Source organism: Pipistrellus hanaki (genome assembly GCF_964339955.1).
Source record: "Pipistrellus hanaki genome assembly, chromosome: 20".
Classification (NCBI taxonomy): domain Eukaryota; kingdom Metazoa; phylum Chordata; class Mammalia; order Chiroptera; family Vespertilionidae; genus Pipistrellus; species Pipistrellus hanaki.
The window spans coordinates 8,581,899-8,605,911 of record NC_140522.1 but is presented as its reverse complement, the minus strand read 5'-3'; the positions used below and the strand labels follow the sequence as shown (position 1 = coordinate 8,605,911).

General features: G+C 43.3%; 1 protein-coding gene across 3 annotated transcripts in view; it reads left to right on the top strand.

Annotated features, from left to right (window-relative positions):
* BRINP3 (BMP/retinoic acid inducible neural specific 3) overlaps positions 1-23,059 on the top strand; it is a 170,946-nt gene extending 147,887 nt beyond the window's left edge. For all 3 annotated transcript variants that reach the window (XM_084868877.1, XM_084868878.1, XM_084868879.1), the window contains exon 8: positions 21,522-23,059. In XM_084868877.1, the coding sequence (XP_084725003.1) occupies positions 21,522-22,680 (1,159 nt within the window). In that variant the 3' untranslated portion in view covers positions 22,681-23,059. The remainder of the gene's footprint in view (positions 1-21,521) is intronic.
* The last annotated feature ends 954 nt before the right edge of the window (positions 23,060-24,013 follow it).

Sequence of the window (24,013 nt, the reverse complement as noted above, 5' to 3'; positions counted from 1 at the left end):
GTAGCCAACTTCATCTCTACCTAATAAAAGGACCTCACTGAACGGCCTCCAAATCCTTTACAATTGCAGAATGTGCGATTTAATTAAAAATGGCATTTATATGATTAATACAGGAAACTTTTGCTGAGAGCAATTTCGTATGAAACTGTAGGGAGAAGTCAGGATATTAATTTTCCTTATACTTCTATGCTACAAAAGAATGTTGTTATTATTTTTGTTTCAGTCACTTTCTGGTGTCTCACATGCTAATAATGAAGCAGTAAATGCAGAGAGTTTAATGCATACTCAGTGTGTTCCTGAGACATGTAAAACATAACAACGACAAAGTAGCCAGCAAATGGAAGGAGCTTAAGTAATTGTCCAAACTAGAAAACACAAATTTCTTACGTATAGGTCATTTTGAACCTATTCATGAAATTTCTGCAAAATGTGTTTTCATGAGTTTCAGAGTCAAAGTAGAATTTGTCATAAAGGTAATAGCATCAATTCTAAAAGACACACACCGTTATGTGTGTAGAGTGACACACAGTAGCTTTGATTCTGATTCGGAGCCATGCTCTTTCCTTTTTCCTCAAGAAAATCTGTCCTTTCCCTCAGCGGCTTCCTTTTGCCTAATTCTTGGGGTAGCCCTGACTTCAACTATTCCGACTCTAAGTTCTTATTTCTTATCTTAATTTAAAAAAATATTTTTCCATTGATTTTCAGATAGAGTAGGAGGGAGGAGAAGGAGAGAGAAACATCAATGTGAGAGACACTTTGGTTGTCTCCTGCATTTGCCAGGGATCCAGCCTGCGACCTAAATAACCTAAACACATGCCCTTGACCTGAATGGAACCCATGACCCTTCAGCCCAAAGGCAAAACGCTCTAACCACTGAACAAACTGGCTAGGGTTGTTCTTATCTTTCCATTGTAGCATTCCTGCTTGGACCTTCAGCTCAGAAATCATTCCATGACCTTTCAACTTATTAGATCTTGATAGATGTTAGCTGAACATAGTTAATTCAAAATGATTTTATACTTAGGTATAAAGAGTGCTTGTGTTTTTTGAATGCCTTGCTAGCCAGTTTGATGCATACAGGCAGGGCAAAACCAATAATGTGAAAAGGGTAACACCCGTGCGATTATAATGCTGTGAATGTCCTCGTTTTCCTCTCCTGGATACAAGGTCGTGTGGGATAATGGGATAGCTAGTTTCTTTGATGTTTTGTCCAGAGATCTCTGTCTATAAGAGACAGACCATTCAGGAAAGAGGTCCAAATCTGAACTCTGGAGGCACTCTCCATAGCTAGCTACCTTTTGACAATATTATCAAATCAAAGGGCTTTGGTCCTTTTGGGAATTCTGTGGACTTCGTGATGTGCGTATTTGTATGTGTGTGAGCATCGTGCAAAATAACAGGTCAACAGCTCCCTGTATTTTCAGTAAAAGGCTTAGTAGCCTGTTGTCTTATTCTCCTTTTACATGTATTCTCATTCTCCCGTCGGAGGAAAAGGCAGCTAAGGGAAGTGGTATTGAATGGGCCACGTTCCCAATAAGAGATTCTGTCCTATTCCTCGCTATGCAAATGTCTTACAAGTACGGCTTCCCACATCTTCTTGACATTAAACAGTCTTCTAAGAAAGATGAAGAGGGTCATTACCATAATGCTTTTTACCCCCTGGTAACTCAATGGAGTTGCCAGCTAAAATAATTAGATTTGAGAACAGTAACAATATGGATGGCTCCAGAGGACTCTTAACACTTACGCTAACTTGCTTACAAAAAGAAAAGAGGAGTCCTATCAGAAATGCCCTGGAAATGAGGTCGGAAAGCTGACACCCTCCCCCTTTCCCAGCACTACTCGGAGTATCATTTTGCTTAAACAATCAGAATCCGTGTTTTATTGTTTGCCGACAACAGGTTTATGCAACAGAGGGTAGGTGGAGGGCTGTGTATCTGGCTTCATTTCCCCCTCATTACCAAGTTGATAAGCCCTCATTGTGTTTCACCAAATAAGCTGCATCTTATGAGATATTTAATGTTTGTTTTCTTAAAAAAATACATAAAATGAATGTGTGTGTGTGTATATATATAAAATTCATTTCATAGAGGAAAGGGGGGAGAGAGAGAGAAACATGGATGAGACACATCGATTGGATTGGCTGCCTCCTGCACGCCCCCTACTGGGGATTGAGCTCGCAATCCAGGCAGGTGCCCTCACCGGGAATCATTACGTAACATACTGGCTCATAGGTCCATGCTCAACCACTAAGCCAGGCTGGCTGGGCTCATTCCAATACTTTGCATGAGATGGAAAGTTGCATTAAGTTGGTACAGGAAGTTACTTCTTAGAAAAATATTATGGAGCAAAAGGAATAAGCTTATTCTTTGTTGATATTACATTAACCATCACCGGTCTGTATGTGGACCATAAAGTAAGAATCAATAGAAGCTCCAAGACACTAATGTTTCTGTAAATCTCATAATGTTATTGACAATAAAATTCCTAGACTGGATGCACTTTCAGTCTTTAAACAGATTTAAATCAGGGCTGAGAGTCAGTCTCATTTCTGTTTGCATCACTTCTGAACCATTTCACTGGTATTATGGAAGAAATGGATACATGTTTACTTGCCAAAGTAAATACATCATCCACTATTGGGATGGTGTGATGGCTTTATTACCTCAAAACAGAAGCTCATCTAATAAAACAGAATTATTATGTTATTCATGAACCTCCCCCCCCCGAATACATCCGGCAAAATGTTGTGGCCAGCGGTAAACACCATGATGTAGGGGTGACCTGACCAGCTGAGAGCAGACTAGAATCTTAGTGTATTATCTGCATAAAAGAGAAATGAAAAACGTGTTTTCTTGTATTCTATGAAAGTCTCTCCCTTCAGCTTTCATATCCATGACACGAGGCTTCCATGTGTGCAGATGAAATTGGTTATGTCAAAGCTGTCACTACTAGATATATTGATAAGATAGTATTTGTCCTGAACTCTTTTCTATTCTAAATGAAGGCAGTAATTTAAAAACAATTGTGATGTTAAACTAAAGAATAAAAATCAGCCTAGCATGTGTAGCATGTGTAGCTCAGTGGTTGAGCATCGACCCATGAACCAAGAGGTCATCGGTTTAATTCCCAGTTGCTGGCTGGATCCCCAGTGGGGGGTCTGCAGGAGGCAGCCAATCAATGGCCCTCTCTAATCGATGCTTCTATCTCTTTATCCTTCTCCCTTCCTCTCTGAAATCAATAAAAACATTTAAAAAATTGGATAAATCTTACAAACACTGCCTTTATCCAATCCACTCTACTCAATGAAGTGGGGGGGGGGGGTCTCCTTTGGGTATTTTTCACAATAAATAAATTGAATTTCATGCTTAACTTGATAACACCATGTAAAGCAGCGTGCAGCCTTTAATCGTCATAGTATGTTTAATATCATTCATGTTGAGGCCAAAAAAAGAACCTCTGTCACCTCCTTTTATAATTTCCTCACATGTATTGCTCATATTTATATGTATGTACTGTGTATATGTAAACACACAGAAGGTCTACACACATGCACCAAGTCATTACACATGATGATAGGGCTGAAATCCAGAATCATTTTACTTGAGCATTAAACAAATTACATTTTTCTAAAATCAAATGGCTTTATAAATCGAGAAGGGAAAAACTAAGCATTACCAAGCTATGTTTATGTCTAACACTGAAAAATCTCTGTAACACTGTAAACACCCACACACACCCACACACACACACACACACACACACAACTTTGAAAGACTTCATTTGAGGCAGCCACCACAAGTTATAAAGTCGGTGAATACATTTCAAAAATCAATGCCAATTGAAATCAAAATCCCCTTTCTCACAATCCAGATGCACTTCAGACAGCAGCAAATAGAACAGCACAAAAGAACATCGATGTGACAAAGGAACACGGGAGAAAACGAAGGTCAGTTTGTTGTGTTTGTTCTATTAAAGCAGCAGGAAGGCTTCATGTAGGCTTCTCCGAGGAGACAAAAGGATCAGGTCTGAGGCCGTAGCTTTTATTGAGCTGAAATAAAATTAATGCATACAAGCAGGAGAGTTCGCCATCAACAATCTAAAAACAGAGTAGTAAGGATATAAGAAATCCTACCAATTTTAAGGCAGATTTGTATTTATAAAATATTGTCCTCAATCTTATCCTTGGCTCAAGCACACACACACACACACACACACACACACACACACAGTGAATTAGAAACATAAGCAGGACAAGACATGGTTATGTTCAAAATACGTTTCTGCTTCATAACCTCATCTAAATTCCTCTTGAAATGAAATAAATTACATCACTACCAAATTACATCACTATCTATATGCAGGAATGTGGAGAGAATTTTAAGCATGTACCTGTTTTTGCTCCATGAACATAGTGTTACAAGGTAGTTAGGGTTATTCCCTGCAATTATAAGTGAGGGAACTTAAGGTTAGATCATCTAAAAGGCTGGCCCAGCTAGTGTGGGTCGGTGGTTGAGCATTGACCTATGAACCAGGAGGTCACAGTTCAATTCCAGTCAAGGGTACACGCCCAGGTTGCAGGCTTGATTCCCAGTCAGGGGCGTGCAAGAGGCAGCTGGTTGACGATTCTCATCATTGCTGATTCTCTCTCTCTCTCCCTCTCCCTTCCTTGTCAAAATCAATAGAAATATATATTTTCAAATGGGATGTTTTATATGCAAGAAATATCAAATCCATAAATTTAGGTTTGTAATCTATCAATGAAAATATCAAATCTACACATACGTCTTAACGGTAACATTTGCATGAGACACAAACCCATGAGTCTTGCGTTTCAGGAGGAGGATGAATGAGGGGCAGTTGGGAAGGGCTGATGCATTTCAATGAGGGACCTAAGAAAAGCAGGGCTCGTTTAAAGAGACAGGGACCTCCTGCTGCAGCCAAGGGACCCTTTCAGGCTTGCTCTGAGGGCGCCAGTGTCTCTCTGCACCTGTTGCTAAGGGGAGGCACGCCTGCTCAAGCTGCAGAGTGAATGTGCCCCAGAGATGCTGAAAAAGGGTCCCTCTGTGGTCCTCTCTCCCTGGTGAATAGAGATGTTTCTCTCCTAAAGGGGGAGTGGCAGGCCGAGGCAGCATTCCGGGGAGACACCTGGGAAACTTGGCAGCCTGGAGTGGCCACGCCGCCCGGCATGAATGGCTGCACAGTGAGCTGAGCCCGGCAACCAGCCCTCTCTATGCGGGAGCTCCAGGAATGCTAACGAGACCAGCTCCTTAGTCAGGCCTCCTTTTGCAATACAGTTCACTCTGTCTCCCCAAGTTCGAAATCAGATCGTTTGGCCCGAGTTCCAGAGTTTTAATTTGGTGAAAGGATCGCCGTGAGGTGGAGGAAAATGTCAAAATTAAGTCGTGTCTGCCCAGCTGGTGTGGCTCAGTGGTGGAGCATTGACCTATGAGCCAGGAGGTCATGGTTTGATTCCCTGTTAGGGCACAGGCTCTGATTGTAGGCTGGATCCCCAGCGGGGGGTGTGCAGGAGGCAGCTGATCTATGATGATTCTCTCATCATTGATGTTTCTATCTCTCCCTCTCTCCCTCCCTCTCTCTGAAATCAATTGAAAACATTCAAGGAAAATGAAGCTACTTCTGGTCCTGCCATTTCTCGGTTTAGTAAATCAAAGGAGTGCCTTGTTTGATCCAAGAAGAGCTGTTATGCTTCCCATTAGTCGCAGGCTGTGCCCATGGGAGTCCGCATCCAGGGCGGCCTGCTGGGCCTGTGGTACATGCTCTCCCCATCCTGTGGCAGCCACTCGGGTCTGGTGCCCTCCCTCTGCCTGGGACACGGACCCTCTGGCTGGCTGTTCAGGTGTCACCTCCCGGAGCAGGCCCCCGAGCCCAAGTGCCATTGTCTATGGCATTATATTCTATCTTTCTCATGGCACTTCTGCATCCTCACTAGTTCCTGTTACTTCACATATTTATCCAGGAGTAAACCCACAGTGGGACCATGTCTCCTTTTCAGCATTGCAGTCTTCATCCAAAAATACAAACAATAGCCGAGACCGGTTTGGCTCAATGGATAGAGCGTCAGCTTGGGGACTGAAAGGTCCCGGGTTCGATTCCGGTCAAGGGCATGTACATTGGTTGCAGGCACATCCGCAGTAGGGGGTGTGCAGGAGGCAGCTGGTCGATGATTCTCTCTCATCAATGTTTCTAACTCTCTATCCCTCTCTCTGTAAAAAATCAATAAAATATATATATTAAAATTGTCTTCTTAAAAAACAACAACAACAAAAAAAAACCCCCAAAAATACAAACAATAGCAACACAAAAACCCACAATGTGGGTGGCTGCCTTTCTTTATTTTGTTTTTTTTTGTTGTTGTTGTTGTTGTTTTTGTTTCCTGCTGGGTTTGGTTTTTATGAAACCTCTGGACTTGAGCTAATCATACATAGGATTCAGTAATACTTTCCTTGTTTGCCTCATTCCATGTACATGTGTATTCCGGTCTCTTCCACTTCCCTATGATGGGCTCCCACTCTGTGGGCTTGACAGAGTCTGTAAAGGTGCCCTGGCCTTTGTCAAACCTGCAGTGATGGTTTTCACATTTGTATATTTAATCTGCACGAGTTGTAGCATGTATTTTCTTTCTTACTCTTTCTCATGAAACATGTTTGCGAGACCCACCCAACATCCGTACCTGTATTTTATGGGTTCTCATGGTTGTCCCGTGTGATTCACCACAGTGGCCAGGCATTCCTTAGTGGTTTGTGAGTCTGGGTATGGGGAGTGTTCAGTTGGTTTGTGTGTGTTTTTAAATCGAAATGAAGGTGGCAGTCATCTGAAGGCGTGGTCAGGGCCGGAAGCTGTATTTCCAGAATGTCCCTTGGGGGGAGGTGGCAGGTGAACCTGTTGGAGTGGCATAATGTGTAGCACACAGACACATAGGGGCTGGAATCCCTCACTGACAGAGCCCAGGACCGTCCCAGTTTGGGAGCGGGTGTGGGGCAGGATTTGGTGGTGGGAACGTGTGCCTCTCCCCACGTGGCCATTTGGACATCCTGGTGAGGAGGTTTGCCTTTTCAGTGTGTGGCTCCCAAGATTACTGGGGCCATTGACATCTGGCCGTGAGAGGTGTAAGAGTGAGTGGACCAGCACCTCACTCAGGGTCAAGAGGTGGCCAAATCCGGATTTGAAGCCGACTGGGAAGTAGAGACACCTCCAAACCACCATGCTAACTGGGGTTGTTGAGAAAGTGAAGCCAGTTCACGCAGGGGCTGCTCTCGGAGCAGAGTCTTGGTCTCTGAAGGTACGAGGTTGAAAGGAGGTCTATGGGCAGCCAAGTGCTTAGCGGCTTTGTCAGGACTTTCAGAATTAGCAAGTTTTTGCTCTCTTGAGATGATTAAAATAATGCTTGGGGTGAATGCAAGCAGCTTAGAAGGTCTGAGGCCACTGAATCTAGTTAATGCGCTACTGCGCAAGAGGCGGTGGGAATATTTTGATGGCCCTGGTCACTGTGGCTCAGGTAGAGCATTGGGCTGAACGTGGAAGGGTCCTGGGTTCGATTGCCAGCCCCATGTGGGAGGCAACCAGTCTGTCTCTCTCAATCTCTTCCCCCCTCTCCTTCCCTCCCACTCTCTCTAAAAATCCATGGAAAAAACATCCTTGGGTGAGAATTCACACACACACACACACACACACACACACACACACACATTTTGATCAAAGGCCTATATTGAATAAAACAAACCAAAAGGAGAGCAAAGCCATGTTAGACCATTTTATTTATTGGTTTTTTAAAAATATATTTTATTGATTTTTTTACAGAGAGGAAGAGAGAAGGACCTAGTCAGAAACATCGATGCGAGAAAGTCATCAATTAGCTGCCTCTTGCACACCCCCCACTGGGGATGTGCCCGCAACCAAAGTACATGCCCTTGACCGGAATCGAACCTGGGACCTTTCGGTCCGCAGGCCGATGCTCTCTATCCACTGAGCCAAACCGATTTCGGCCATGTTAGACCATTTTAGACCTAATTGCTCAAAGGTGAGAGTGTGTGAGGACACAGGACATCCAGGTTGGGGAAGTTTGAAAAAAAGACATTTCTGAAAAATGTCTTTAACAGTGAAGATCTGAGTCAACTCTTATTTGCTCAGAGAACACTGCCAGCCAGAGAGGTCAAGGGATGTCAAAATCTGACAGAGATCTTGACAGCAAATCCAGAATGGCTCTCTGGACGACCTTCCAGAATTCTCTCCCGAAGTGACACTTTGCTCTTACACCGTTCCCGGCCCTTCCGGTTTGCAAGGACAACCCCACTGAGGTTTGTCTCCAGCAAGTCTGAAGATAAACTCCTGCCCCCGAAATAGATGTGCTTCTTAAAGGATTTTTCTCTAAAGAACAGACTGGCGTGCACCGTGTTGATTTAAAATTAGGCCTGGCTGTCTGAGCCGCTCGCTTCCCATCGTTATTTACCTCTTATTCTGTCTTGCTTTGAGAAGTATAACAGGCAAATAGCCTTCTCCGCGTTATCCATTACAGCATGTGGAATTAATTTATTTCTCTCTAAATCCTCGGTGGCTTTTAGAGAAGGATGCCAGCGGAATGAGGAGGACTGCTAACTAGGCACCTAAAAGCCACCTCTTGTTTGCTAACCTTCTCAGGTCTCAAGTCTCCAGCCCGACGGTAGGATTCTCATGCCTCATGTCAGGCATGCTGCTCTAGACACAGGCTGACCCATGTCCTTACTGCTGAGAAACTGTACATATTCTCTTACATGGTACATAAAGAATGTCATGCTATCATTACCTACTGCATGGATTATACATATCCCAGCACTGGTAAGTAACACAGCATTGCAACCCCAAATTATAGCTTAATGCGTACTTGCACATAGATAGCCAGAGACCTGACTCTGTTTAGTACAATGGTCAGAAAACCAAGGCTCTCGAGCCACATGAGGCTCTTTGGCCCCTTGAGGGTGGCTTTTCCACAAAATACCATGGCCTGGGGGAGTCTATTTTGAAGAAGTGGAATTAAAAGTAGTTTAAGTTTTAAAAATTTGGCTCTCCAAAGAAATTTCAATCGTACTGTTGATATTTGGCTCTGTGGACTAATGAGTCTGCTGACCACTGGTTTAGTAGACTTTCAAGTGTTTATTATTATAAAGTGATAATAATCATAGTTTTAAAATATATATTTTTATTTCAGAGAGGAAGGGAGAGGTTGAGAGAGAAACATCAGTGATGACTCATTGATCAGCTGCCTCTTGCACACCCCACTTGGGGATCAAGACTGAAAGTGGGGCATGTGCCCTGACTGGGAATCGAATCATATCCTCCTGGTTCATAGGTTGATGCTCAACCACTGAGCCATGCTGGCTTGGATAAACTATTTTAAATTTATTTTTCTCTTTGTACTGTTCATTGAGGAATCTGTATTGACCTAAATGCACTCTTTGGTCTACTGGAGGTAGGAGATGCAGGTTTCAATGGAGTGGCCAGGGGCTTCCATCACTGTGCACAGAAGGGAAGAAGGAATATTAAGGGAAAAAAATGGGTGCCTCTACTATACCATCCCATCGCAATTTTAATTTACAAGTGTTAGATCCAAGTTGGGAAACATAGCAGATTTCCATAAACTACCATCCAATGAACTGTGCAGAAAATCAATTACACCTTCTGGATAGCTACCTCATTCTCACTGTTTTTGCCTTCATCCTTATCAACAAAGGCCTTCTGTTAAGGATTGTTCAGATGAAATGCCCAACATAGTATTTCAAAGAACTAAGCTAGACTTCCAGGAATGTTTTCAAAGAGAGCCAAGATATATATCTACAGATCTTTCCATAATGTTTTATTGCACACATCTGCATTTCCATACATTTTTATTTAATTATGTACTACCTTTATTCACTTTTACTTCTTTAGAATGTGCTTGATAGAGAAGCTCTTTATTCTGCTTCCTTCTTTAATGCTTCGGGACAGCATGACCTTTATTCAGCTGAAAGGACCCTCATTAGGAGTTTGAGTGCTTATGTTCCAGACCTTGTTCTACTACTAATTATCTGTGTGACCTTGGGAAATGGTCCCCACCAATCAGGTTTCCATGTTCTCATCCACCAAGTAAAGGTGTTGGACAAGGTGATCTCTAAGGTCCTACCTACCCTGCTCTCATTTCCGGGATTCTCTGACTCGGAGCACGTGGTGGATGCTGATCTAATTAATGTTCTTAGTCACAGTCACAAGACTCAATGGAATGTATTTCCTCACTATGTTGGAGAAGCGGATGCGTGTGTCTGTCAAGATTTTGGTGAAGTATGAACTGTGGGGCTGGCTTTTCTGAAAGGCAGAGTTGAGTTTCTGATCCTGCACTGCACGGGACAACCATCTCTTCCTTTGTTCTTTTAACATTGACATTGAACATCCCTGCTTCATGATATGCTGTGAAATGGTGTCAATTTTAATACCCACGTTGTTTCATGTAGTGCCTCATGTTCAAAACTGTTTCTTATAGAACAGAGTGTAAACACATGAACTTTCTAAAATAGGTTTTAAACTGTTTAAATCAAAATGGCTGTCTTGAAGTAGGGTCATGTAGCATTTTCACGTCTCCCATTATTTGCATTGCAAACGAGCAGCTTCTACACATCCTACATTTGACTGGACTTCAAGAATAAGAGATGGCTGTCATATGGCCATCAGCCATCAAAAATGTAGGATCGTGTAAGGGCTTAGTAAGGGTGTGCACCATAGAACATGTAGAGATACATCAAATGGCTTCAGATCCCAAAGGGTTAGGGGATCTGAAGGTGATTTGGAAATTCTCTCCCAGGCTTGTCCTTAGATAGAAGGGCGGGACTTGGCAAGGTTGGGTGCAGAGGCCATTATTTGACCAGAAATGTGGCAGGGAGCTCATTTAGCTAACACTCGGAAGAGAGGGCTCAGAGACGGACAGGAAAGATACCAATTCCAGGCACCAGCTGACATCAGCAGGAAAGGGATACTCATTTTTCCTCTCCTGTCCAATGATGTGGATTTCTGCCGGATCCCCTTTCACATCCTGCATGGTTCAGGGTTCGGGTTCTGGAGAAGGGCCGCACACAAATGAAGAGAGACTAGAAGAAATTCAGTTTGGCGATATGGGGGGCCAGGCGGTAGTCCAACTCCGGATCCCCTTTCACATCCTGCATGATTCAGGGTTCGGGTTCTGGAGAAGGGCCGCACACAAATGAAGAGAGACTAGAAGAAATTCAGTTTGGCGATATGGGGGGCCAGGCGGTAGTCCAACTCTAGTGGGAGAACTACTCATGGCTCTGGCCCTGCCATCCCTTTTATTGAGGCTCTGAGGAAACACCCATAATGCTTAGGGCAGGCAATAACAGAAATTTACATGGGACAAACAGAGGTGGAGGCTGCTTCAGCTACCAATGTCTCCACTAAAGGCTGAGTGGTTAGAGCAATTAAGGTTGTTGTCAGCCTTCCTGGCTTCCTGTCCACATCTAGTAGTGAAACAGTAATTGGTTTCTGGCAGATGCTCATTTAGAAAATAATTTTTAAATAAGTTTTCAGACAAACCATGTAATTCGGTGACAGAATGAGGAGGACCGAGAGACAGGTAGCACAGTGAACCAGCCCAGCTGGTGTGGCTCAGTGGTTAAGGGTTGGACTGTGGACCAGGAGGTCATCAAGCTTTGCCTCCCAGTTGGGGAACGTGTGGGAGGCAGCCGATCAATGATTCTCTCTCATCATTGAAATTGATGCTTCTACCTCCTTCTCCCTTCCTCTCTGGAACCCACAAAAATTTATTTAAAAGGAAAACACAGCAGGATTCAAATTAGACATGCTGATTTAATTCAGTAATGGGGCTGAAGGTGGAGAGAGTCTGTAGGCAGTTGGAGAAAAATATGAGTGTCAGGCCACTGTGTAGTAATGCATGCAACATATTACTCCACACGTGATCTCACCCCCATATGTATTCCCCTTCTCTTTACTTACATTCAGTTCCGCTATCATCCTTTTTTTTTTTTTTTAACCTATTTCCACCCCCATGATTTGTATTTTCATATCTCCTCCTACACTGGTGGCTTACATTCTTCCTACCCTGCTGTAAACTATCACAACCTACAATTTGCTTTTTATTTAGATTGCATGTTTATTACATATATTTATGCATTTCTGGTGTAACATGCACTGGGAATGCACAAAATCTCCTATTTTTGATCCCCACGCCCCTCACATAATATTATCTAAAATGATGCTAGATATGTAATTAGAACTTAAGTACTTGCTGACGACACTTCCATATTCATGCTTCTGCAAGCTTTCCACAAATACTGTTTTTTTCCTGAATTTTAACATTTCAAAAAAGGGGAACAAGGTCCTAACATTTTGAGCATTTATTTATAGAAACATTCCTTTGCTTTTCAATGGCGTTTTGCTTTCAAATGGCCATGGGTAGCCATCCAGCTCCCATTTTTACCATTTTTGTTTTATCTCTAAAATTAATACGGCATTTTCTTCGAGGCTATAACAATAACAGCTAGCCCTTAAGGAAGCAAAAGACAGTTCCAACCCAGCACAGTGTGAGTCCCAGTCAGTAGGTGGTCATCTTTCAAGACTTTTTTTTTTTTTTTTTTTAGTTTTGCAAATTCGTCTGATCTATTCATTGTTCCATATTTAATTTTATTTCACGGCATTTTCACCTTGGTGGATGACATGGTGTTGTTAAATGTTCTTGTTTGCCTTTTCCTATGTGTTTGATTTAAATTCTGTATGATGTTTTAATTTAACCATTTTGGGAAAGTGAAAGGGGTCTACACACTGAGAGACGCACTGTAGGTACTGAATTCAAGTGATACATTTTTAACTATATTTTTATTGATTCCAGAGAGGAAGGGAGGGGGGAGAGAGAGAAACATCAATGAGAATCTTCCATAGACTGCTACCTGCACATCCCCCACTGGGGATGGACCCCATAACCTGGGCCCTTACCCTGACCAGGAATCAAACCATGACCTCCTCTTTCATAGGCTGATGGTCAGCCACTGAGTCACGCCGTGTGGGATCAATAAGTGTTTGTATAATGAACAAATGGGTAATTTGGGTTTTGTCTAGTTCTCTCCCCATCTCTTCTGTCTCAGTACTGGCCCACATTCTTCCCACCTTTATGTCCAGACGGGTCTTTTGGAATGGACTGAAGTTGTAATTACCTGAAGGAAATGCCATTACCTGTTACTGGGCCTTTAAAAAGGAACTCTTTTTATGGGAATGTGGTATGAAGAAGTGCAGACAATTATCATATTGATAATTTAAGTCCTGGCTCTTCCATTTCAGGGTTCATGTTCAAATTCACTTCCGTCCTCTTCTGCAAAAATGGAGACAATATTAGTACCTGTCTCCACTTTGTGTTGAGTATTCAGTTACTTCATTGAGGGGCAGGGCTTAGGAACATGCCTGGAACATAGCAGTCAGTATCCGCTGCTCTGGCAAGGTTAGATTCTCATTAAGGCGCTTCTCGATTGCAAAAGTTGAAATATAAACACCAGTTAACAAATAAACACCCTTGCTCATGCAGAAAGTCATTATTTAAGGCTAAGATGAAAGGGAAACTTATTAGTGTGCAGTTAAGCTGGGAATGTAACCAAATACTTTCAATGATAAAAGGCGGTCTTCCTACTACATTTTTTATAATGACCTCATTTGAATTACCGACTATTTTTTTTTTTTCTGGGTGCAAGGAACTATATTTCCTAATGAAAGAATTACAAGTATGTCCGGCCGGCATGGCTCAGTGGTTGTGTTGATCGTGGTTCAATTCCCGGTCAGGGCACATGCCTGGGTTGCAGGCTCCATCCCCAGAGTGAGGTGTGCAGGAGGCAACTGATTAATGATTCTCTCTCATCATTGATGTTTCTCTCTTTCCCTGCCTCTCTGAAATAAATTTTTTAAAAGGAATTACAAGCACAAAGCCTTTTATCCGGGGCATGGGTTTCTCCTGTAATTGTGCTCAGGGATCGGCTTGAGGAGGAGAAAACCCTTTGCCCACATCCCTAACGTGCCAGGAGTTCATTACCTCAGTGACCTCAGAAGAGGGACCTGGCCACTCTGAGGCTCAGTGATCTCCCCTGGAAAAAGCAACATTAATATTTCCCCCTGGAGTTGAGGGTCACATGACTGCATTGGGTCACATGACTACATTAGGTAGAGTGCCTAAAATCGCTGAATAAAAGTTGCCTATCTTTCTCTCTGAGCACCCAGGTAAAGGCCCTCTGGGGACAGCTATGTCCAGTGCAAATCCGTTTATTAATCTCGTTCCTGTGTATTCTGTGCCATTTTCTTATTTGTACAGGGGTGGCCAAAACCGGTTTGGCTTAGTGGATAGAGCGTCGGCCTGCGGACTGAAAGGTCCCAGGTTCGATTCCAGTCAAGGGCATGTACCTTGGTTGTGGACACATCCCCAGTGGGGGTGTGCAGGAGGCAGCTGATCGATGATTCTCGCTTTCTATCCCTCTCCCTTCCTCTCTGTAAAAAAATAAAATATATATTTAATTCTTTTTTAAAAATATTTTAAAAAGAAAAATAATTATTGTTAGGTTTTCAGGTAAATTGCAATATGTCCTGGATATTTGTCACTGCCAATAAATTAGTTAATTTTGTTAAGTGATAATGGCAGTTGTGACTGTCAGCTAATGGATCATCTTAACTTTTTGTTGTCTTCAAATGAGGAATAACAACATTTTCCCATTGATTTTTAAAGAGTGGGAAAAAAGAGAGAGAAACCTTCTATCCACAGAGCCAATGGGTTAGGCCAGTGGTTGGCAAACTGCAGCTCTTTGGCCCTTGAGTTGTTTGGCAGAGGCCAGCTTAGGAGGACCCTAATTAAGTTAATTACAATGTACGTCCCTATATAGTTTAAGTTTAAAAAATATGGCTCTCAAAAGAAATTTTAATCATTGTACTGGTGATATTTGGCTCTGTTGACTAATGAGTTTGTTAACCCAGTGGTCGGCAAACTCATTACTCATTTTTTTTTTTTTGAGCCAAAAACCGACTTCTGCGCATGGGCCACAAAGTTTCAATCTCACTGTATGTGCATCCCCTGCACGTGGTATTTTGTGGAAGAGCCACACTCAAGGGGCCAAAGAGCCGCATGTGGCTAGTGAGCCACAGTTTGCCGACCACTGGGCTAGGCTTTAGCTAGATTTAAAGCTAGATTTAAAGTTACTCTTCAACTTCAAAATGTTATTTAAGTTGAATAACTTCAAAATAACATTTTGAAGTTGAAGAGTAACTGAGGATTATGTTGTCCCTATACCCAAGCACTGGGTTTGGGTCCTGTAGGAAAACGGGAATCTGTTCTGGTGTTCAGAAGTCTCCAGAACGCCAAGGCACACACCTTCATTGAATCCGATAGAATTCAGACATTCCATGTACAGAGAGCCACGTACCTGAGTAGCTTCCATCTCCTCGGGTAACTGCTCTATAAATAAAAACTCATCTTTGTCTCCCTCAATTTCTGAATCAGAAAATCTATTAAGACAGGTAATGGAAACATGTTTGGTTGAAAATTGTGTCTGGTCCCTTTAGAATGTGTTTACCCCGACCACTGACATGGTGGGGATAGTTGGCGAGGCTTACCCCAGGGTGGCTCTCCGGCTAGGAGGCAGTCCTGCTCCCTGGAATTTAATTTGTCACACGGATTACTGGAGAGACAGCAGGTGTCTCTGCCTAACCTCCTTGGGCTGGGAGCAGAGGTATGACACGGCTATGAAAATGAAGGCTGACAGGCCGCTCCGAGAGCTCATTTCTCCTGCGGGTGTCACGCCATCACGGATCTGCATGGCGCGTGACGACCCCCACCCCCACCCCCCAAGCCAGAGCAAACACTGGTTGGGGCCGTACATCCTAAAAGCAGATATTGTCTACTCCAATCAATTGTCAGCTATTAACATGTGCTTTTAACTGCACTGGTGAAAGGCAGATATGTTCAATGAGTATATTTTTGCAGGAGCGAGATAACATTCACTCGGAGGAGAAATGTAGGCTGCCAGAGTCTATGGTGATGTGTAGATAAAAATTAACACACATAAGCCACGATGGACACAGCTTTAGGGAACAAGACCTTTGCCACTGACTGTACCGTGTACGATGCATGGTGATTGCCCTCACAAGTGAGGGATGGAAAGAATAGAAATAGAGTGTATAGCCAAAACCGGTGTTGCTCAGTGGATAAAGCATCAGCCTGCGGACTGAAAGGTCCCAGGTTCGATTCCAGTCAAGGGCATGTACCTTGATTGCGAGCACATTCCCAGAAGGGGGTGTGCAGGAGGCAGCTGATTGATAATTCTCTCTCATTGATGTTTCTAACTCTATCACTCTTCCTCTCGTAAAAAATCAATAAAAAATATTTTTTTTTAAATAGTGTGTATACACGGGCAAATAAAATAAAAGCATGCCAGGCTGGCGTGGTAGAGCCTCATTTTAAAGTTATTTCTCTTCCATCTTGAAAAAAAAAAATTTTTTTTAACTTCAAACATTTTTCAGGAAAACTTAAGTTTTGCTTTGCTGGACAAAAGAACTTGGTGATGTTTCAGGTAAGTGAAAATCCACAGCCGTCTTCCAATGTGCTCCACCTTCTGTTTTTAACCAAAGTTTTACAAGGAGAGAAGAAAAAGAAAAAAAAAAGACTTTTGTATTTTTTTTTCCTTTAAAAACCTGTTCCTCCTTGCAAAATACAATAAAATAACGGAAACACAACAAGAGCAGCAAGGAAGGAAATCCATGCGCTAGCCCTGCTGTCGGGGTCTGCGGGCTCTGAGTGCACGCCCATCAATATTCATACACGGGAAGCAGAGATGCAAAACAAACACCCCCCAAGTGCATCTGTGGCCTGGGCAAGGGGCTGGGGGGCAGGAATGAGGGGGGACTGAATTCAAGCTGGGGTCCGCTGCTTTTCTGAGAAAGATTCTCCTCGTGTGCTCTAGTTTTGTGAGCAGCCATTAGCCTGAGGCCTGTTTCATTGTTTGTCCCTGTGATTTGGAAACATGATTGAAGCCTTCCAGGGAGAGATGAATTGTCTGGGGAATGCATGCTATGGTTTCAGGGAAGAAAATGTAATTTTCCAGCCAGATCGGCTATATATTTTATATTCTTTATATTAGGCAGCCATCAATGGAACTACAGAAAGTGTGAAAAAAAAGGGGGTGGGAGGAAGAGGCAAGTGAATGAACTTGAGGGTTAGGTCTTCACAACTAGATTAAATGTCTATGTTAGCCTGTTTAGCCTGGCTCAGTGGTCGAGCATCAACCACCTATGAACCAGGAATCTACCACGGTTCCATTCCCCATCAGGGCACATACCTGGGTTGCAGGCTCTGTCCACGGTAGGGGGTGTGCTGGAAACAGCCAATCAGTGGTTCTCTCTCATCATCAATGTTTCTTCCTTTCTCTCTGAAATTCATAAAATATGTATATGATATAATGAACACTGAAAGGTGTAAGGATATCAAAAGTAGGTAGTTTTTGTGTCTGCTCTGAGACACACACAAGGCAGTGTTCTAAGCGCAAGCATACAGTCTGAGCCAAACGATTGCTCACAAGTGGTAGAGCATCGGTCTGCGGACTGAGGGGTCCCAGGTTTGATTCCGGTCAAGGGCATGTACCTTGGTTGCGGGCACATCCCTGGTAGGGGGTGTGCAAGAGGCAGCTAGTCAATGTTTCTCTCTCATCGATGTTTCTAGCTCTATCTCTCTCCCTTCTTCTCTGTAAAAAATCAATAAAAATTATATATATATATATATATATATATATATATATATATATATGAGATATTGCTATTCCCATTTTCACAGGAGAGAAGAGAAAGTGGGTTACACATCCTGCCCTAATATTCCATGATCATACAGCTAGGATGAGAAAAAATTTTCTGAATCCACAGCCATACTTTTTCTTCCTTATTTAACAGATTTTTATCTTAATTTTTTTGTTGATTTTTAGGGAGGAAGAGAGATGGATAGAAAGAAAAATACCATCAGCTGCCTCCTGCATGCCCTACACTGGGGATTGTGCCCACAACCCAGGGCATGTGTCCTGATCAGGAATCAAACCAGGACCTCCTGGTTCATAGGTTGATGCTCAACCACTGAGCCATGCAGGCCGGCTATTGTACAGAGATTGTAAACACACCAAGAGTGTCTGAGCCCTAGATAGTTTGGCTCAGAGGATAGAGCATCAGCCTGTGGACTGAAGGGTCCTGGGTTCAATTCCAGTAAATGGCACATACCTGAGTTTCAGGGTCCATTCTGGCCTTGGTTGGGGTGCAAATGGGAGGTAATTTATTGATGTGTCTCTCTCACATTGATGTTTCACTCTGTCTCCCCACTCCCATTCTGTTTCCCCCCTCCCATTCTCTCTAAAAATCAGTGGAAAACCTTGGGTGAGGATTAACAAAAAGAGTCTCAATAAGGTGAAGAAACAGGAAAATAACATCTTAAATTGCTTCATGATTTGCCTGATTTTGGGGGAAGAAATGAGAAAAAATTGTTAATGATTCAAATCAAACACATTAAATTGACATACTTATCCCTGTTAAAAGAACTCATAGTTGGCATTAATGAGATATTTTCGACAATTTCTTTGAGCAGCCTGTAAGTAAAAAATCAAACATGTTTCAATAATATTTTCCCTCTCAGTAGGTACTTGTTCTTTCAATGTTGATAAAACCCTGGGATTTAAATCCATTGATTGACAATTTGGAGCTGTTTATTTTTCTCCTATTTTCTATTTAGGGCTTCCTGGGACAGGAGGGCTTACTGAAGCGAAGCTAAGGGTGAATGAAGGAACAGTCCTCATTTATACAAGCTGATTCTCCTCTAGATATTTTATGATAAAGCCATTTATTTCCTACTGTTAGATATCTTTTCAGAACAATAACCGATCCAACTCTATACACAATCAGCATCTAAGTATACTAGTGCAGTGTTCAGCAAACCAAGGCTCAAGAGCCATGGTTTGCCCCTCTGTTGACTAATGAGTTTGCCGACCGCCGTCCTAGTTCATAGGTGGAAGTTCAACTCCTGAGCCACAGTGTTCCTCTTTTAAACATTTAGGTCAGCAGTCGGCAAACTCATTAGTCAACAGAGCGGCAAATGGAGGCTCACAGGCCTCATGTGGCTCACAAGCTGCAGTTTGCCGACCACTGTACTAGTGAGACCACATGCAATCTCTTCAGAAGGAATTATCTAGCCGGGACCGGTTTGGCTCAGTGGATAGAGCGTCGGCCTGTGGACTGAAAGGTCCCGGGTTCGATTCCGGGCAAGGGCATGTACTTTGGTTGCGGGCACGTCCCCAGTGGGGGGTGTGCAAGAGGCAGCTGATCGATGATTCTCTCTCATTGATGTTTCTAACTCTCTATCCCTCTCTCTTCCTCTCTGTGAAAAATCAATGAAATATATATTTAAAAAAAAAAGAAGGAATTATCTATAGCCAATCTTGTGCAGAAATAATATATTATAATGTAATATACAAAGATAGTATGCATCTATTATATATTATATAACATGATTATATAGTATATGTGTGTATATACTATATAAGCATATTTAAATATATATAATTTATAGTTTACAAAGATACAGGTATATTTCTTTAATGATTATATGGATCTTTTTTTTAAATATGTTTTTATTTCAGAGAGGGAGAGAGAGAGAAAAAAACGTCAATGATGAGAATCATGGATCAACTGCCTCCTGTACACCCCCCACTGGGGCTGGTGCCCACATCCTGGGCACAAGTGCTGACTGACCAGGAATCTAACCAGGACCTTCTCGTTCTTAAGTCGATGCTCAACCACTGAGCCATGCAGGCCGGCTATTGTACAGATTGTAAACACACCAAGAGTGTCTGAGCCCTAGCTGGTGTTGCTCAGTGGATAGAGCATCAGCCTGTGGACTGAAGCGTCCTGGGTTCAATAAAGACACATACCTGAGTTGCAGGGTCCATTCTGGCCCTGGTCAGAGTGCAAGTGGGAGACAACCTATCGATGTGTCTCTCTCTCCCCTCCCAACTCTCTCTAAAAATCAGTGGAAAACCCTTGGGTGAGGATTAACAAAAAGTCTCAATAAGGTGAAGAAATAGAAAAATAACTTTTTTTTTTTTTTTTTTTTTTTTAGGAAAATAACATCTTAAATTGGCTTCATGATTTGCCTGATTTTGGGGGAAAGAAATGAGAAAAAATTGTTAATGATTCAAATCAAACACATTAAATTGACACACTTAACCCTTGTTAAAAGAACTTGTAGTTGGTCTTAATGAGATATTTTTGATTTTTTACTTACAGGCTGCTCAAAGAAATTGTCAAACATGCTTCAATAGTATTTTCCCTCTCAGTAGGTACTTGTTCTTTCAATGTTGATAAAACCCTGGGATTTAAATCCATTGATTGACAATTTGGAGCTGTTTTGGAGCTGTTTATTTTTTTCTTATTTTCTATTTAGGGCTTCCTGTGACAGGATGGTTTACTGAAGCGAAGCTAAGGGTGAATGAAGGGACAGTCCTCATTTATACATGCTGATTCTCCTCTAGATATTTTATGATAAAGCCACTTATGTTTCCTATTGTTAGATATCTTTTCAGAACAATAACCGGTCCAACTCTATACACAATCAGCTTCCAAATATACTAGTGCAGTGGTCAGCAAACATGTGGCTCTAGAGCCTCGATTTGGCTCTGTTGATTAATGAGTTTGCCGACCACTGTCCTAGTTCATAGGTCGAAGTTCAGCTACTGAGCCACAGTGTTCCTCTTTTAAATGCTTAGGTCAGTGGTCAGCAAACTCAGTCATCAGAGTGGCAAATCGAGGCTCATTTACACCGATTCTCCTCTAGATATTTTATGATATCTAGAGCTGCAGTTTGCCGACCACTGTGCTAGTGAGACCACATGCAATCTCTTCAGAAGGAATTATCTATAGCCAATCTTGTGCAGAAATATATATATACATAATATACAAATATGCAAACACCTATTACATAACATATACATCTATATACTCTATAATCATGTTATATTACTATATAATATAGTATATAGGCAATATATACTATATAATATAGTATATAGGAATATATACTACATAAGCATATTTAAATATACATAATTTATACTATACAAATATACAGATATATTTCTTCAATGATTAACTATGTGGATCTTTTTTAAAAATATATTTTTATTTCAGAGAAGAAGGAAGAGGGAGAGAGAGAGAAACATCAATGATGAGAGAGAACCATGGATCAACTGCCTCCTGCACGCCCCCTACTGGGGCTGGAGCCCACATCCTGGGACTGGGAATCGAACCAGGACCTCCTGGTTCATAGGTGGATGCTCAACCACTGAGCCCCGCCCAGGGTTCCCTGGACCTCTTACCTTTGTTACGGACTGGCTGGAGCCGGGCAGAAGGAACCTAGTGCAGCTCCGGGCTCAGGATGCCTGTACTGACCCAGCCTCTCCCTGTTGTTCCCTTTCCAGATCCTCCACCTACTGGCTCTCCCGCGTCCAGTCCTTCCTCTACTGCAACGAGAACGGGCTGCTGGGCAGCTTCTCGGAGGAGACGCACTCGTGCACCTGCCCCAGCGACCAGCTGGCCTGCACGGCCGCCCTGCCATGCGCCGTGGGCGACGCGGCCGCCTGCCTGGCCTGCGCCCCGGACAACCGCACGCGCTGCGGCGCCTGCAACGCGGGCTACATGCTGAGCCAGGGCGCCTGCAGGCCCGAGGTGGCCGACTCCACCGACCACTACCTGGGCTTCGAGACCGACCTGCAGGACCTGGAGCTCCGCTACCTGCTGCAGAGGGCCGACCGGCGCCTCGAGGTGCATGCCATCTTCATCAGCAACGACATGCGCCTCAACAGCTGGTTCGACCCGTCGTGGCGCAAGCGCATGCTGCTCACGCTCAAGAGCAACAAGTACAAGGCCAGCCTGGTGCACATGGTGCTGGGCCTGTCGCTGCAGATCTGCCTGACCAAGAACAGCACGCTGGAGCCCGTGCTGGCCGTGTACATCAACCCGTTCGGGGGCAGCCACTCGGAGAGCTGGTACATGCCCGTTGGCGAGGACGGCTTCCCGGACTGGGAGCGGACTAGGCTGGACCTGCCCCTGCAGTGCTACAACTGGTCCCTGACGCTGGGCAACAAGTGGAAGACCTTCTTCGAGACGGTGCACATCTACCTGCGCAGCCGCGTCCGGGCCAGCAGCGCTGGTGGTGGCCCCGGAGGCAACGCCACCGACGGCAGCAGCAGCAGCAGCAGCAGCGTCGTGTACTACGAGCCGCTGGAGTTCGTGGACCCGGCGCGCAACCTGGGCTACATGAAGATCAACCACATCCAGGTGTTCGGCTACAGCATGCACTTCGACCCCGAGGCCATCCGGGACCTCATCCTGCAGCTGGACTACCCCTACACTCAGGGATCGCAGGACTCGGCGCTGCTGCAGCTGGTGGAGATCCGGGACCGGGTCAACAAGCTGTCCCCACCAGGCCCCCGCAGACTCGACCTGTTCGCCTGCCTGCTCCGCCACAGGCTCAAGCTGGCCACCAGCGAGGTGGTCCGCATCCAGGCGGCCCTGCAGGCCTTCAACGCCAAGCTGCCCAACGCCGTGGACTACGACACCACCAAACTGTGTAGCTAAACCAGGCATAAGCCAAGCACAAGAAGCCCACGTGCCCCCCCCCAGGGGGAGTTTTTCCCTAGTGCTTTTTGGGGGGCCCGTGTCTGTTGGGAAGAGTTCACTTACTTAAAACCAGTCGTCTTTTCACTATCTCGTCTTCTATCCGTGGATAAAACCGTTTGGAGGGCAACCATTGGCTGCCCATGAATATATCCCACTTGCAGTCTTGGTTGGTTGATGAATGAAAATATATTAACGGACGCCCGTCTAAGGAGACAGCCTACTTTTTACAAATAAAATTTCATTTGTAATTTTCTATGTTCCGTGGCCAATGCTTTTGTGCATTACATCCTCTGGAGGGAACATAAAAAAAAGATACCAATAAAATTTTGTAGCTGAACAGTTATTAAAAAGAAGTGCCGTGGGTTTCTTTCTTTTTCTTTTTTTCCCCCGTGAAATGAGTTCTGTTTGGATACATGGCTTGTTAGGAATTGAGGGGACATTCACCAGGATTGATTTTTTTTTTTTTAAATGGGGACATTTGAAAGTCCCTCTCAACCGCCTTCAGGGAAAATCCAACTAGATGGAATGCTTAGAAGCCGTTGACACATTATTACTTGTGTTACCCGTGCTTGCAAACCATTCCAAGAGACACAATCCTTATAACAAACAGGTAAAATGTTTCCCAACTAAATGTACCAAAGAAGGTGACCAAAAGCTTATCATAGTCGAAGGAAACAATTTTTTTTAGCAACTTGTTCAGCCATTGTTTTTCTAAAGTCTAATAGCCTATAGTTGTATATGCCACAATCATTTCCATGTACTGAAAACCTATCAATAGTTATTCCAACATTTTACCAAAGTCAATTGTATAACTTCTAGAACTTATAAATAATGACATGTTGGTATAAAATAAATCAACTGATGAAAAAGAAACTTTTTTTTTTCAGATAAACTATTACTAAAATACATTAAGAAAAACACACCCTTTTAATATAAAACTAATTTTAGTTTAAGGTTTTGTTCTAAAATGAGTTCGCATATTGCCCATGGTATAATATTAGATATATAATTAACTTTTCCCCTGCGGATGTAAAATGCATTTTTAATTTAAATTCCTATTGTTTAAAGTATTACATGTCTCCTTCCCCTACCCCTCCAACCACATCCCTCATTAACTTCTCCCAGGCCGCTTTTTGCTTAGATATGCCTGGATGTACCATCAAGTGTGGTTATGGTGCTTAGCACTGGGCTCTTGTCTTAGATGTGCCATAAGCATTTCTTAGCATTTAAACAAAAGCCCTGCCTACCTGCTGAGGCCATCTTGTCTCGTCATTTTCCAGGGCTCGGAGAC